The sequence below is a fragment of the Rattus norvegicus genome, chromosome 14 (assembly GCF_036323735.1).
Source record: "Rattus norvegicus strain BN/NHsdMcwi chromosome 14, GRCr8, whole genome shotgun sequence".
In the NCBI taxonomy this organism is placed as follows: domain Eukaryota; kingdom Metazoa; phylum Chordata; class Mammalia; order Rodentia; family Muridae; genus Rattus; species Rattus norvegicus.
In genome coordinates this window covers 83125797-83142098 of record NC_086032.1, presented here as the reverse complement: position 1 = coordinate 83142098, position 16302 = coordinate 83125797, and the positions used below count along the sequence as shown (strand labels likewise).

At 48.9% G+C, this 16302-nt stretch overlaps 1 protein-coding gene across 1 annotated transcript in view; it reads right to left on the bottom strand.

Annotated features, from left to right (window-relative positions):
- Positions 1 to 5764, bottom strand: part of Sec14l4 (SEC14-like lipid binding 4) — a 16048-nt gene extending 10284 nt beyond the window's left edge. The window contains exons 1-2 of the mRNA NM_001109090.1: positions 5647 to 5764; positions 2272 to 2347 (exon numbers count right to left, since the gene is read on the bottom strand). Coding sequence (NP_001102560.1) covers positions 2272 to 2347; positions 5647 to 5700 — 130 coding nt within the window. The 5' untranslated portion in view covers positions 5701 to 5764. The remainder of the gene's footprint in view (positions 1 to 2271; positions 2348 to 5646) is intronic.
- Between the last annotated feature and the right edge of the window lie 10538 nt (positions 5765 to 16302).

Below are 16302 nucleotides of genomic sequence, written 5' to 3'. Positions count from 1 at the left end.
GTACATTTCTGTTGTTCGAGGCTCTTTACATCCCTCCTGTGTGAGGACTGTGTCGAGCCCCAATGCATTGGTATCCCAAAGTAAACCTCTTGTTTTTACATCAAGACTGAGTCCCGTGTGTTCGTGGGGTGGTGAGTGTCCTCAGGACAGGAGCAAGTCTCCTCTGTCTGAGGGTCTTTCAGCAACTCTAGATATATTATCATTTAAAGGTTTTGTTTGTTTAGTGTGTGTGTCTCTTTTCTGCTATAAGTTAAAATTCTAGGAGTTTTATAGGTTTAGCAGCTGGTTTCAGTTGTACCTGAGTTCTCACCATATTTAATAATTGGATATTACTTCATATAGGAATACTACACGTTTTTGTTGATCCCCTGGGCATTTTTTTTCTTTCGGAAAACCTAAAACTGTTTTTAAAATAAAGTTTCTATAAATAGTTAAAAACAAAAACAAAACAAAACAGAAAGGGGAGGAACAGCCTCCGGGATGGGGCTTCCTTGGAGTAGGCCTGGTGACCTCATATTTGACTCAGTATCTCAAAGATAGGGATCAGTGCCCTGCCCACAGCACAGAAGAAGTAAGACCGAGAGGCCAGCTCCTCACCAGGGCTCTGCTAGCACATGTGGAGCTGGGTCTCACCTCCAAGCCTGTCTTGTTGACAACTATTTAAACCATGTGCCTTGAGCCCATCTTCTGGGATGATTTACCTAAAATGCAAACTCCATCCTGTGTGACGTAGTGAGTTAAAATCATGGCCCCACAAGCCCCCAAGCCCTGTGTTATTTCTGGCATTACTTTTCCAGACTGCTGTTGACTTCTAGGCAAAACCTCTTCTCCACCTTTCGGTCCACTTTTTTGTGTTTGTTCAACGCCCCAGGGGACTGAAGGTTCTAGGACCTAGGTTCTAAAGATAGTTTTCAAGGTCAAGCTCCGGAGGCCCTGGGCTTTGCTGAAGCCAAAGGCACTGAGGTAAAAGTATTAGGAGACTTGGACAGTCATAGAACAGATTCATTAAGGAAAATACATGCTCAGTAGAAACAGAAGGCAAACGGCTCTGAGAGAGGGGCAGTTGCCCCCTGAGAGAAAATGGGAGTTAGTGTTTTCGTTAGAGGTAAGGGGAGTTACTTAGTTGTTCTGTCAGGCTCCATATCTGGACAGATGTGCAGGCTACTCACACCGTAGCAGATTTTACAGCACAGGTTTTCTTTTTCTTGAGACTGACCATTAGGAAGGGACACATAGGTCATTTGAAGTTTGGAAAGAAACCACGAGTCACTGGGGCCAGGCTCCAGGTTCTCAGGTTCTGACTGACAGGTTGAGGAAGTGTGTCAGTCACTGAGGGAGATGGCTTGGTAAAGTGTTGCCATATAAGCACGAAGACTGGTTCATATCCTAGCACCTCCATAATAGCCCATGTGTAATCCCAAAACTTGGGAGGCGAAGACAGGATCTCCTGGGGCAAGCTGTCTAGTTAGCCGAGTAAATCAGCCAGCTCGAGGTTCAGCAGGAGACCCTGCTCAGTGAATAAAATAGCAGGGAAAGCACCCAGCAGCAATCTCTGGCATTCACGTGCACTGACACACAACACACATGCGTATATACCATACGCAGCTCGCACAGTGCAGTCGTCTTTGGCCCTTATAAGCCTACAAATAAAACTGCACACTTAGTGAGGTCAGGTCTCAAACTCTGGACAAACGGCTAAACGAGGTGTCTGTTTAACATATCCAAGTGGACTCTGGCCCCAGGTTCCTCCCACCCCCTGCAGCTCTCAGTACTTATTACAGAGTCAACCTGGCTGGCATGCTCCTCCCCGCCCCCAAACTCTAGGCTTTCCTTTCCCCAGCCTCTGATCTCTAGATAACCTCAGCCATCTTCCCTACCGGGTCTCTAGGTTCCTAGGTACTCTCTTTGCCCCACCCGCTTCCTCTTTGACCTCCACCGCCAAGGTCCAGGTCAGTCTGGACCGGTCCGGGTGTCTCCAGTCATGCTCCCCCACACACCTACAATAACCCTCATCCACCCATCCCTGTGAACACTCATGTCCTCATTTCTTTTTCATTCATACGTCTCATGTCCTCTCTGGAGAGAGAGACGAAAGGTTCAGAAGAGTCAGTGCTGTGCTTTTGATGGTAGCGAAGCTTAGATTTCTAGCCTAGAACAGGCCAACGGGAAGCCTGTGCCACAGCGAGGTGGTTCTGAGGTGTCCCACCTCATTTTCTTGCTCTGTTCTCTCCTTTTCCTTGCTCTCTGTCTCCCTGACCCCTATGATCTCACCTCGGAGCCAACGCAGAAGGAAGAAGTCGTCAGCCTTGGGCAGGGTGGGCAGCACATCCTGGAGGATCTCCCGGAACTAGGAGGAAAAGGATGGATGCGGTAATCAGAGTGTTCCTGGTCATCTGGGTCAGAGTCTGGGTCCTGGCAGCTCAAAAGAGGTAGGCATGGCTACCTGTCCTCAGCAGGCAAGCTACAGTGAAAAGCTGAGGCAGGAGATCTAGTCAGTGTGGCCGTGATTGGAAAGAGAAACAAGAGGTCCAGTGACCCCACCACAAGTGGTTCTTTGTGGTCCAGGAACAAGGCTTGAGTTTAAACAAAGGGTAAAAGCTGTATATATAATTCAGCAGTCCTGACAAGGGGTGGGTCTGCCCATCACTGACGTGTCATTGTTTGGGCTCCAGTCTGTCCTACAAGGTGGTCAAGAGTTATCAGGGTTGTGTGAATCTCTTCTTGGAAGACAAGTTCCCTTTCTGGCTAGTACCAGAGCCTCCCCCTGGTTCTGGTACATACGTTCTAGAGACATTGCTCCAGAAGTTGCATCCTGAGGCTGGGATTAGAGAGGAGTTACTCTCTCTGAGTTCCTCTTCCTTTACTTGTGAAATGAATGGAATGCCAAATGTGTCCAATCAAAGGCTCGAACGAGTTTAAGACAAACACATAAACCAGGTTTGGTGGTAGGAGTCTGTAGCCCTAGCACTCGGGAAACTAAGGCAGGAGGATCATGAGTTTGTGACTATGGAAAGCATAGCTCAAAAAGAGAAAAAAGAAAACCTACGGGGCTGAGGATAGCTCATCAGTTATGTTAACTGGTCTTGTTCTAGAGGACCCATGCTTGATGCCCAGCACCCATATGGAGGCACACACAGACACACACAAACACACGCAGACACACACAGATACACACAGACATGCACACACACAGACACACACACAGAGACATACACTGGCACATACATACATACACTGGCACACACACATACTGGCACACACTGGCACACATACACAGACTCACACACAGACTCATACACTGGCAGACACACACTGGCACACATACACACACACTGGCACACACACAGACTCACACACTGATATACACACTGGCGTACACGGACACACAAACACACACACACTGGCACACAAATACACTGACACACACACAGATTCATACACTGGCAGACACACACTGGCACACATACACACACTGGCATACACACACAGACTCACACACAGATACATACACTGGTACATACACACACACACACACACACACACACACACACACACACACACCTCTGTAAGCCTGGGCCTCGTACCCAAGAAGCAGAGATAGGTGGGTCTTGTAGGTTTGAAGTCAGCCAGGGCTAAGTACCCCAAATTTCTTGAAAGTAGCAATAATTATTGTTATTTTGAGACAAGGTCTTACTATGTAGACCACACTGGCCTGGAACTTGCAGAGATCGCCCTGCCTCTGCCTTCCAAGGGTTGGGATTAAAGGTGTGTGCTACAGTGCCCAGCTAACAGTAATAATCCAAAAGGAGAATGAAAGAGACTTCATTTGGCTTTGCTTACAGAATTAAAGAGGAATGTGTGTGAAAAAAATGGCCAAACATAAAGATAGAAATTCCTACACCGTAACAACCATACCATGAGCACTTGGGGCAGCACCATGCCACATGCTAACATTACAGCCTAACACCGAGAGGCCAGTCTGGAAATAATGGGTGCCCTGCAGCTTACTAAAGCCAGCCTCGGGCGCAGCTAATGGCCCTGCATAAGTAGCCTATGAGATGACTAAACTTCCAGTTAGCTGCTTGACAGACCGGCCCCCACCACCAGAGTTGGCATGGCCTCTACTCTGGGATTGTCACTGTGCAGCTGCGCGGTTAACAACGTCTCCTCTTTGGCCTTTTTCCTTTTTGGTAAATTCATAGCCACCACCACCACCACTGCACCATCACCACCACCCCTCATGTAACTAGAGTCTCACTATCATTCAGTGTGATGGTCTCTGGTGCACACACATAGTAGGACTAACGCATGACTCCCAGCACGCAAAGGGAGGATTCACACCAGAAAGCAGCTGCAGCCTCAGGGGCCAGAGGACATTTTGTTGGGGTTTAGGGTAAAAGGGGCCAGGGCCCCTCATAAAACAATAACCGTGCACTTGTCATCCCCTCTAGGTAACTGCTCACTCAGCCCAGAGAGAAGCCGCCTTACAGTGTCACACTGAGGACTGTGCGTCTGCAAGTGTGACCGCAGTGGTCCATGCTAAGCCCAGGAGAAGTCTAGAAGGAAGTGACCCAGGGCACCGTAGTGCAGAGCTCTGGGCCATCCGTAGTCTTTCCCTCCTTCCTCCTTTCTTTCCTATACATTTTAAAATAGCAAGCATTTGTTAGTTTTAATTCGTGGAGAAAGTAGAATAGCTTGTGGGGTTCTCTGTCATAATCCACTCCCAGAGACCAGGTTTCCAGTTCCAGAAGAATCTTGTGTCTGGTGTCACCTGAGGCCATCAGCACTGGGAGGATCATCAGAGGATCCTCGTGTTCCACTAAGGACCCCGCTTTCACTTGGAGACCCTGACTGGATCCACAGGTCCCCTCCTTCACCCAGGAGTCTCATTTCTCCCTGTAAGGTTCTTCTGCATGGGATATGCTACAAAACAAGCCATTCATCTCTTGTTGTTTAAGACAGTGTCACTACGTTCAGGCTGGCCTTGAACCCACAATCGTCTGGTCTTCATCTCACAAGACTTGAGATTCCAGACTTATACCTTCAGTACCTGGCTTTCTGTCACAGTTCTTAAGCTTCCCCTTCAAACAGGGTTGTATGTGAACCTGGGCGGGACTCCCTTAAGACCTGGGCCTCCCCTTCCTGATAGCCCTTCCCTTCTCCAGGTACAGCCAGCTCTCAAAATCAGACCCTCTAACCCTCTATGTCTCTGTAATAATTAAAAATAAACAAGTAAGTCTGATAGGGAGAGGATTGGGAACCCAGGCAACAGAAACCAAACCAAACACTGTCGCAATCTGGCAGAAATCTCCAAATCTGCCTGGCAGTAGTCCCCGGCTGGGGACAGAGGCCAGGAATGGGTGGTGGGGTGGGCTGTGCTGGAAGGCTAAATTTGCACACACACACACACACACACACACACACACACACACACACACACACACACACACCAGCAGTTGCTCAGAGGCAAAGAGAGAGAGAAGAGAGAGAGAGAAGGGGGGTCCTGGCCCAGGAGCTGCTGCATTCAGCAGGCTCAGAACAAGGGGCCGGAGGTGCTGGCTTCGCCATCCAGTCCCTTCATTGGTCTGTAGCCAATGTGGGCCGCTTGGGTTCCGCTTGGCTCCCGTTCCTTCCCTTCTGCCTCACCCTGGTCAGAGCCTCCTGCTGCTGTGGGCTCAGGTCCCCGACTTGTCCGCTCATGGTGCTCTCTGCTGGGCCTCAGCGGCTGCCACCTTCACTGGGTTTTATTTAGCAGGTCTGCTGCTGGCCCCGCCCCAAGGAAGAGTCCCTGTCCCGGCCCCGCCCTACCCAGTGCTCCCTGGTTTTGGTTTTTGTTTTGTTTTGTCTGCCCCAGGTCATCAAGTCTACCTTAATGGGGTAGAGAGGTGACCGGAACTCAAGAGGTGTCCTGAGAGTCTGAGGTAACAAGTGGCTCTCTCTTCCAGATCTTCACATGCTCAGGGCTCTGCCGCTCAAGGTGGTGGGATTGTAGGTGTGTGTGGAGTGGGTGTTAAGAAAGATGGAGCACACCCTTCCCGGCCAAGTAGGAGTTGAGGATGTCACCACTTCTGAGTTCTTTTGCCTCAGGAGATCCCAGCCCCCTCCCCCTGACCTGGAACACAGGCTGTGCTTAAGGAATGTTTGCTGGCCAGAAGAGCCCTTATTCGCCAAATGGCTCCTGCCCTCTAGATGTTAGGAAGGATTAGGTAAGACGCATCTGCTGTGTTAGCAGAATGCCTGGCATGGCAAACTCATTGTTAGGGACACAGTTTCAAAACTAAGGCCATCAGCATACGCAGGAACTGCAGGATGGCCCAAGGGCTGAGCCCCTGCGAAGGACCCACCCCTAGAGGACCAGGGCGTGGGTGGGAGGTGGCCAGCACTGAGTAGGCTGAACTCAGGAGCCAGAAAACACAGGCTGCCTTGGCATGAATTTTCTGAAAAGCAGGGAGCAGGGAGGAGATAGTGAAACAGGCCACCCTCTGTCCTCCCAGGGGTCAAATCAAGTTCTAGATAGGAGATGACCAAGCATGGGCTCAGGTGAGAGTGTTGCCCATTGGATATGTGATTGGTCACCAGCAAGCATGGTCTGTGCTAGCTAGAGACAGCAAATCAGATTTCAATAACTTAGCACCAGAAACAGTAAATATTTTAGTCATTTTTCCTACTGATATATATATTTATATATTATATTTATATATTCTATATAATGTTCATATCATAACTTCAGATATTCTGAAATATACAAAATACACTTTTAAAAAAGACAGGATTTTTATGTAGACCAAGATGGTTTTAGACTCACAAGGTAATCAAGGAGAATCTTGAACTCTTGATCTTCCTGCTTCCACCTCCCCGATGAAGGAATTACAGGCAGGTGCCATCACATCTGGTATACTGGATAATTTTATATTAACTTGACACAAGCTAAAGTTATCAGAAAGGAGGTAGCATCAACTGAGAATGTGCCTCCCTCAGATTGGGCTATTGGCAAGTCTATAGGACATTTTCTTAGTCAGTGATCAATGGGGGGATGGCCCAGCCCAGTATGGGTGGTGCGATCCTGGGCTGATGGCCCTGGATTCTCTAAGAAAGCAGGCTGAGCGAGCCTTGGGGAGCAATCCAGTAAGCAGCACCCTCCATGGCCTCTGCATCAGCTCCTGTCTCCAGGTTCCTGCCCTGCTTGAGTTCCTGTCCTGACTTCCTTTGATGATGACCTGTGATGTGGAAGTGTGAGCTGAATAAACCCCTTCTTCCCCAGGCTGCTTTGGTCATGGTGTTTTGTCTAAGCAATAGTTGCCCTAACTAGGACACCTGGTTTGTATGGCTCTGGAGCTGGAACACAGGACCAGGCCTCTGTAAACTGAGCTATCCTCAGATGAAAGGGCTCAGGGTGGACCAGCACAAAATGCAGTTTCAGGTGTCCGTGAAGGTTAAGAACTGTCAAATGGCAAGTCCCCAGCTGTGGTTTCAGAGGAAATATTTTCACTGTCCTACAAACCCTCCATGTTCTCCTTATTCTTTCTCCCTTTTGAGAATCCAGGCGCCTGGGCCTGGAGAGGTGGCGCAGTGGTTCAGAGCCCTGGTTGCTCTCACAGAAAACCCAAATTTGTTCGGCAGTATCTGTATCAGGAAGCCCACAACCCTCTGTAACTCCAGTTCCCGGGGATCTGACGCCCTCTTCTGGCCTTCTGGGGCATTGCATCACATGGCACACACATATCCTCAAACAAGCAATGTGGCTATTAAGCCGTGTGTGGTGCCACACTACTGTGATTCCAGTACAATTGGGAGACTGAAGTGGGAGAATTGAGAGTTCCTGGACTCCACGCTAAGGGATCATTAAAAAAAAAAGATGTATCTATGTGTCAGCTAGGAGCTAGGAGCTGGGACTGACTGTGTCCCTACTTGGTCAAAAACTGAGCCCTGGGCAGACACTCTTGGGTGGGTTGTAGGAAACTCAGAGTCAAGGAGCAATGACATGTTAGCCCAGAGTTTCTCCAAGCTGGTGGGGGTGGAGTGTAATGTTCTCTGTGAGGGTGGGGTTGGGGGGAAGGAGGGCAGATGGGGTTTCCCAGCTTGTGCAAGGGATGAGCAGGGCTTCCAGCCTGGCAGTACCATACACACGTGCAGACAGAACATCCAGACACATAAAATAAAAATAAATAAATCAGAGCCTAGGGATGATGGCTCAGCAATGAAGAACATGGTTGCTCTTCCAGAGGACGTGGGTTCAGTTTCCAGCACCCACATGGTGATGTGTGGCCCTCTGTCACTCCAGTTCCGTGGAGATCTGATGCCAACTTTGACTTCTTCAGGCACCAGGCACACATGTAGCACGTAGTCATACATGTAGACAAAGCACCCATGCAGTAAATAAAAAAAGAAATAGACCCTAGAGCCTTGTGCATGTTAGGTGCTGGCTTTGCCACTGAGCTGTGCCCTCAGTCTGAGAACTTGTTACGTAAGCAAACATTGCCTAGGCTCTCGCCTGTAACATTAGAATCTGAGAGGTGGAGGCAAGGAGTTCAAGGTTGTCTTTGGCTACTTAGCCAGTGGAGGCCAACCTGGGCTTCATGAGACCCTGTTTAAAAGAAACTGTTTAAGGTACCGTTGGTGTCTCCTGGTGTGGATTTGCAGGAAGCAAATGTACAAAAATCGGTCTCTCCATAAAGAACGAATGAAAGTTTATAAGAAAAATAAGGCACTGAGAGAAAGAGGATCCCGACCTCCGATTCTCAGAGAAGCAAACGCACAGGCAGGTCCTTCAGGGGACTCACTGCTTCTGCCCCAGGTCTTGATGTTCACAGCAGTAGTGAGAAGCTTCCATCCCTGAGACTCAGAAAGGAAAAAAGCAACACCCGCACTTAGTGAAAAATGACGATGGTGTTAGCTAGGAGTTGGTGAAATGAAGACCTTTATATATGTGTATACATAAATATAATTTATATATTTAATTTCATGTGTATGTGTGTTTTGCCTGCATGCAGTACCTAAAAGAGGGTGTCAGATCCCCCGGAAATGGTTATGGATGGTTGTGAGCCGCCATGTGGGAGCTGGGAATCAAACTCTGGTCCTCTGGAAGAATAGCCAGTGCTCTTAACCACCTGTCCAGCTCTAAAGCTCATATATTAGTGGCAAGAATAGCACTATTTTTATAGAAATGACTTGATGACACTTCACGGACTCCTCAAACGTTTTATCACTTTGCTCAGTGATTATCCTGATGGAAAATAGTTCAGGTTTACGATTATGTTGATATCTATAGGTCTGGAGAGGTGGCTCCACAAGCAATGATGCTGTCCACCAAGCCTGATGACTCAGTTCCATCCCCGGGACCTACAAACTAGAAGAAAAGTGCAAACTCCAGAGAGGTCTCCTCAGACCTCCACACACACATCGTGGGACACATGCACTCACACACAGACACATACAGAGACACACACAGACACAGACATATACACAGAGAAACACACACTCACACACAGATACACACACACAGACACACACACTCACACACAGACACACACAGAAAAACACAGAGACACACACACAGACATACACACAGAGAAACACACACTCACACACAGATACACACACAGATACACACACACAGACACACACACAGACATACACACAGAAACACACACTCACACACAGATACACACACACAGACACACACACAAACATACACACAGAAACACACACTCACACACAGATACACACACAGAGACACACAAACACAGACATACACACAGAGAAACACACACACAGATACACACACACAGACACACACAGACACACACAGATACACACACACAGACACACACAGACACACACAGATACACAGACACTCACATACAGACACACACAGATACACACACTCACACACAGACACACACACACACAGACACACACACACTCACACACAGGTACACACACACTCACACACAGACACACACACAGACACACTCACACACAGACACTCACACAGACACACACTCACACACAGACACACACAGAGACACACACAGATACACACACACAGACACACACACTCACACACAGACACACACAGACACTCACACAGACACACACTCACACACAGACACACACAGAGACACACACAGATACACACACACAGACACACACACTCACACACAGACACACACAGACACTCACACAGACACACACAGATACACACATACTCACACACAGACACACACAGATACACAGACACTCACCAGACACACACACACTCACACACAGACACACACACTCACACAGACACACACACTCACACACAGACACACACAGATACACAGACACTCACCAGACACACACACTCACACACAGACACACACCCTCACACACAGACACTCACACAGACACACACACTCACACACAGACACTCACATAGACACACACACTCACACACAGACACACTCCAGTGGGGGGAAAATTAACACACAGAATGTATATATATATATATATATATATATATATATATATATATATATATATATTCATTCATTTTCAACAGAAATTTGAAAAAAGTTTAAATAAGCTATGGTCCTTGATGTAGTTGATGAAGGATTTAAAATACAGAGGGAAAAAATAACCATGAATCAACCTGAAGCAAGATGGGACCAGATGGTGTGTGCCTCACACTCCTGGGAGGTAAGGCAAATCCACTCAATGAAGGATTGAATGTGGGAAGAAACGCACTTAACTTTCCCATCTCCGAGGAAAGGAAAACGTTCTCGGGGACTCTCCAGCAAAGACAGGCCTGCGTTTAGCCAGCTCTGCTCGCCAGGTCTGCTCTAAGGGCTTGTCAATATTAGCTCAGCACTGACTAACAGAAAAATAATGAGTCATGCTGCTGTGACCTGAAGTTCTCAAGCCACTAGAGGTGGGGAAATTCATTTACAAGTGCATTGCATTCCCAGTGCAAGTGCCAGCCAGGAGTCCGTGATGACTGTTGGGAGAAATTACCTGCTAAAGGCAAAACACACCGCATCATCCAGGACCATGCCAGGAAACTTGGTAAGGTTGAGTGGGTTCAGAGACCCCGCACCCAGGCACCCAAATGAGGACAGTAGGCGGCTCCCTGCTCCCTACCGATTCCGGGCCTGGAACACGTGACCACACTCCCCATCTAGGAAGGTGACCAATGGTCACATAGATCAGAACAGAGTTCTCCTTGCTAACGAGGTATCCAGATGGGCTCTGAGGGTTTAGCCAATAAGCTTCCCTTCCCAGACACCCCTTCCTGCAAAAGATATTTAATCTCTGGTCCACCCTGGGGAAGTGGTATGCACCCATTTTCCATGACGAACAGTCAATAAACAATAATGAACCACGGTGGGGAGCATGGAGGAAGCCTTTGTCTACAGAGATGAGCCATTTAAGTCTTCCACAGAAGGCCTCTCTGAGCTCCCAGACTTGCCCCACGCTGAGCTAGACCTGAGCGCCCTCCCCACCCCCACCTCCCACCCCCAGCCCTGGGCTTGTCCATCCATCCTCAGATCGTGGGCTCCCTCTGTTTCCAACTCCCTGCGACTTCCAGTGGCGTCTGGATTTCCAGGAGTTCAGGAACCCCTAACCCCGGGCTCCTCCTCACAGGTCCATGGGTCCTCACTGTTCCTGATTCTACACAGTTCCCAGCAAGACCTGGATGCCCAGGAGTCAGGGAACCCAAGCTTTGGCCTCAGCCTATGTCATTTCTCACTCTGGCTGAGGCCCCCACCCAAAGTTGCATTCTCCCATCCTCTGAGAAGTGTATTGGTGCCTTCCACAAGCTCAGCACCCAATGGTAGCGTAAGGTAAAATGTAGTCTAGTGTCTTCTATTTCTCCTGCACAAGCGGCGTTCCTATACCCTAGTGGCAAAGTGGAACTTGGGACCACAGACACTGAACCAAAAAGAGCTTTCTTAAGAGAGCAGAAAGAGCTGGAGAGATGGCTCAGCGGTTAAGAGCACTGACTGCTCTTCCAGAGGTCCTGAGCTCAATTCCCAGCAACCACATAGTGGCTCACAGCAATCTGAAAGGGGATCTGATGCCCTCTTCTGGTGTGTATGAAGACAGCGACAGTGCACTCAGATACATAAAATAAATAAAGAGGGGTTGGGGATTTAGCTCAGTGGTAGAGCACTTGCCTAGCAAGCACAAGGCCCTGGGTTCGGTCCCCAGCTCCAAAAAATAGAAAAAAGAAAAAAGAAAAAAAATAAATAGAGTAGAAAGAGCCTGGTGGGGTGGCACATACTTTTAATCCCACCACTCAAGAGGCAGAGGCAGACAGATCTCTGTGAGTTCAAGGCCAGCCTGCTCTATAAAACCAGTCCAAGACAGTCAAGACTGTTTTACAGAAAAACCCTGTCTGGAAGAAACACACACAAACACAAACAAGCAAGCAAACAAAAAACTACAAAGTATAAATCTACAATATTACCACTTGGACATGTGAGCAATGTGATTAAGAAATGAGGTAAACTATCACATTAATATTCAAGTTAATATTGAGCTGTCCTGTGTTTTGGGAGAAGGCACTAAATCTCTCAAATCCAATGTGTATTTAACACTGAGCAATTCAAGGCCCCCAGATTCCTTCTGAGGGTCCAGTAAGCCCAGACTGGTATTACAGTTAAACTCTGCCCTTCTCCATCCAAATGCCAATACCAAGCAGCTCCAAAGTGAACATAGTTGAAGACAGAGTCGTCAGGGCTCTAATGGGGTTAAGCGCAGTGGGAGCCCATTAGGGGTACCTATTAGGAGTTGAGTGTATAGAGCGGACCCCTAATCCAGAACAAACTTATAAAAGAGCATGTTGTCCAGCAACGGAGCTCTGTGGGAGTGTTTGCATACACAAAGCCCTGGGTTTCATACCCAGTGCTGCAGAAAGGGGACAATTTGGACACAGAGGGAGCCACCACCCCATGAAGGCCTCTGCACATTAAGATTACAGTCAGCAGCTACGGAAAGGCGTCCCTCCTAGTGCTTCAAGGAACTAACTCCCTGATCTCTGACCTCCAGCCCCTAGAACCTCAAGAGTAACCTCGTGCCGTTCAAGCCGCTCAGTTTGGGAGCTTTGTCCCACCGCCTTGGTGCAGCGGTACACATCCATTACCACTGCAGAGATGGCAGCCATGTTGGATCTTGAAGGTTGCTTTTAACCTCCCCCACTTAGGAATCAAGAAATGAGTTCAGGTTCTCACAGTTCTCAGGGTCACCCAGCAGCAAAACCAGGACTGGGACCCAGGCATGTGAAGCAGGGACCAGGCCTCTTCGCTGCTGTGCTTTCGGCCTGCCCGAGTCCCATGTCCCGGGTTGCTCTCAAGTTCTCCCTGAACCTGCAGGTCAAACTTTAGCTGCTGTTGGCACGGGGGACATTTTATCATCTGGGCCAGTGGTTTGGAGAACAGGTGACTCCCTGGCCCACTTGGGTTTTTATCAACTCGACACAAACCTAAATAGATCAAGAAAGAAGGAAGGCCGGCTGAGAAAATGTGTCCAACAGATTAGCTGTGGGGAAGTCTGTGGAGCCTTTTCTTTCCCTCCTTCCCTCCTCCCTTCCTCCCTTCCTTCCTTCCCTCCCTCCTTCCTTCCTTCCATCCGTCCTTCCTTCCTTCCCTCCTTCCTTCCTTCTTTCCTTTCACCTCAGCTTCGCTCAGACCCAAAGTGTCAAAAGGGGGTGGGGGGCATTTTCTTAATTGATAGTTGGCATGGAAAGGCCTAAGTTACTGTGACAGTGCCAGCCCTGGACTGGTGTTTCTGGCTGGTATAGAAAAGCAGGCTGAGCAAGCCATGGGGAACAAGGCAGTAAGCAGCACCCCTCCATGGCCTCTGCTCCAGTTCTGGCGTCCATGTTCCTGCCTTGCTTCCTGCCCCGACTCCCCTCTGTGATGGAGTGTGGCCTGAGAGGTTTTTTTCTTTTTTTTAAGATTTATTCATTTATTAATGTATACAGCATTCTGCCTGCATGTACGTCTGCAGGTCAGAAGAGGACATCAGATCTCATTACAGATGGTTGTGAGCCACCATGTGGTTGCTGGGAATTGAACTCAGGACCTCTGGAAGAGCAGTCAGTGCTCTTAACCACTGAGACATCTCTCCAGCCCCTGAGAGTTTTAAGCTGAAATAAACCTTTCCTCCCAAGTTGTTTTGGTCATTGTCTATGGCAGCACTAAAAACCTGACTAAGGAATTTCCTCCTCTGATACACCCTTGCCCCTCCCTGCCTTGTGCCCCAAGTTCTGCCTGCCCCAGGGGCTGAGAAGGTTGATACTGGTGTTGTCACGATATGACCCACATTCTACACCCGTGACTGGCTCACAGGTGTTCTTGAAGTTTCTGCCTCTTTCTTGCCTCGCAGGTGCTGTACTGGCAGCTTCAGTCGAGCGGGTGACCTGCCAACAGAAGAGAATGCCTTGGCACACAGGGCCCCGCATCGTGATGGACAAGGGACACCACGAGATCTTTCTCACTCTCAACCTTCAGATATCTTCTTAGCTAGACAGCTGCCCCTGGATTTCCCTCCAGCTATGTAGGTCTTGGTTTTGGTGATGCTGGAAGAGTGGCTTGGACAGTGTATCTGCTCGGCACAGAACCTAGCAAGTGGCCTCATACATAGGCCTGCCTGGGAGAAAGAAATGTTGGCTCCTAGGCTGTTAGGGCTCAACACATAGCCATTCAAGAATGATCTTAAAAACAAAAGTGGGGCCTGATTCACCCTTCACATCCCACTCTCCAGGAAGGGAGATGAGCGTAGAGGTGGTGGGTGGTGGGGATGGGGGATGAAGAAAGGTCAGCAGGGGGTACCTGACTAACTGCTCTTGAGATCCAAGAGCAGTAAAGATGTGGGTTAGGGGCCTGGGGCCATGAGACCACCCTTGGACTTTTGCCTTTTTTCTTCATCCAGCTAAGAGGTTTCCAACCCTTCCCAAGAAGCATGGTCCTGGGTGAGGACTTCTTCCACCCAGCACAGGGTCTTTGCTTATGCGCTTGTCTCACCGGACCTCTCCTCTCACCTCTTCCCTACACAGCCAAGGGAGTGACTCCCCAGGCTGCTGTGTTCTTTTCAGACTTTGTTTCCTGCCCATTATTCCCACTCCACCATCCCCACCCCCCTTAGCACCATGATCACCTAGCCAGAGAGGTGATCTGAGGCAGGAACTGCCGGGGGTGATGCCCTACAGACACCTATAGAGACCTCAGCTGAGCAAGGAAGTAAAAATCTCCTTTAATTGGGGGAGGGGGCAGAGCAAAGGTTATTTAGACTTTGGGGAGTGAGTAGGGCCTATGGGGTGACCGCACTTCATAGGCCTGGGGCCAGTGTGCTGGGGGGATACCTCATTTGCATAAAGAGGAAATCCAGGTGTTGCTGGACAGGACTATTGCTTACCAGGCTATATGGACTCCTCTGGTGGGGTAAAGGTGGGGTCATGGGTCATGGGTCTGTGCACTAAGATATGCAGGCCCAGGGCAGGGAGAGAGGAACAGGATGAGATTTCTGGGGTTTGGACCTTCCTCCACCCGACTCTTGCTCCAAGCCTGCTCCCCACGGATCCATGGCTTCTCCAGCCCCACAGTCCCCATTGGATATTTCTTGATTTGACCTTTTCTGTCTCTTAATGGTCAGGCTTGGGAAACATGGGCATCTTCATTGAACTAATGTCCCCGTGTTATACAAGCAAGACCCGAGCTTCAGAAGCTAGGAGAGATAAGTCAAGGTTTGAAACCTAGCCATGTCTGTAACTTAAGTCCCACACCCTGGATGCCCACCTACTCTGGCTGTTGAAAGACAAACTCTCCTAGGTGAGATCTAATCGAGATCTCTTGACAGGGTGTACCAGACTGGTTCTCAGAGGAGACAGGGTCGAGCTGAGCTTCTTAGAAGTGGTAAGAGAACATTCTAGGTGAAGGAAATCACCAAAAGAAAGCCACAGAGGTGAGGACGGAAAGGAACCATGAGGTCACGGGGCTCAAAGAGATTGAGGTCAGGTCATCAAGGAACAGGCCATGAGACTGGGCCATCTTTTCTGTGCTGACTAGTTTTATGTCAACTATGACCCAAGCTAGTGTTACTGGAGAGGAGGGAACCTCAACTGAGAAGATTCCTCTATTAGGTCAGCCTGTAAGCAAGCCTATAGGGCATTTTCTTAATTAGCAATTGATGTGGGAGGGCCCACACCTTAGTGGTGTCTGTTACTGGGCTGGTGGTCTTGAGTTCTATAAGAAAGCAGGCTGAGCAAGCCATGGGGAACAAGCCAGTAACCAGTACCCTGTCCACAGCCTCTCTGTATTA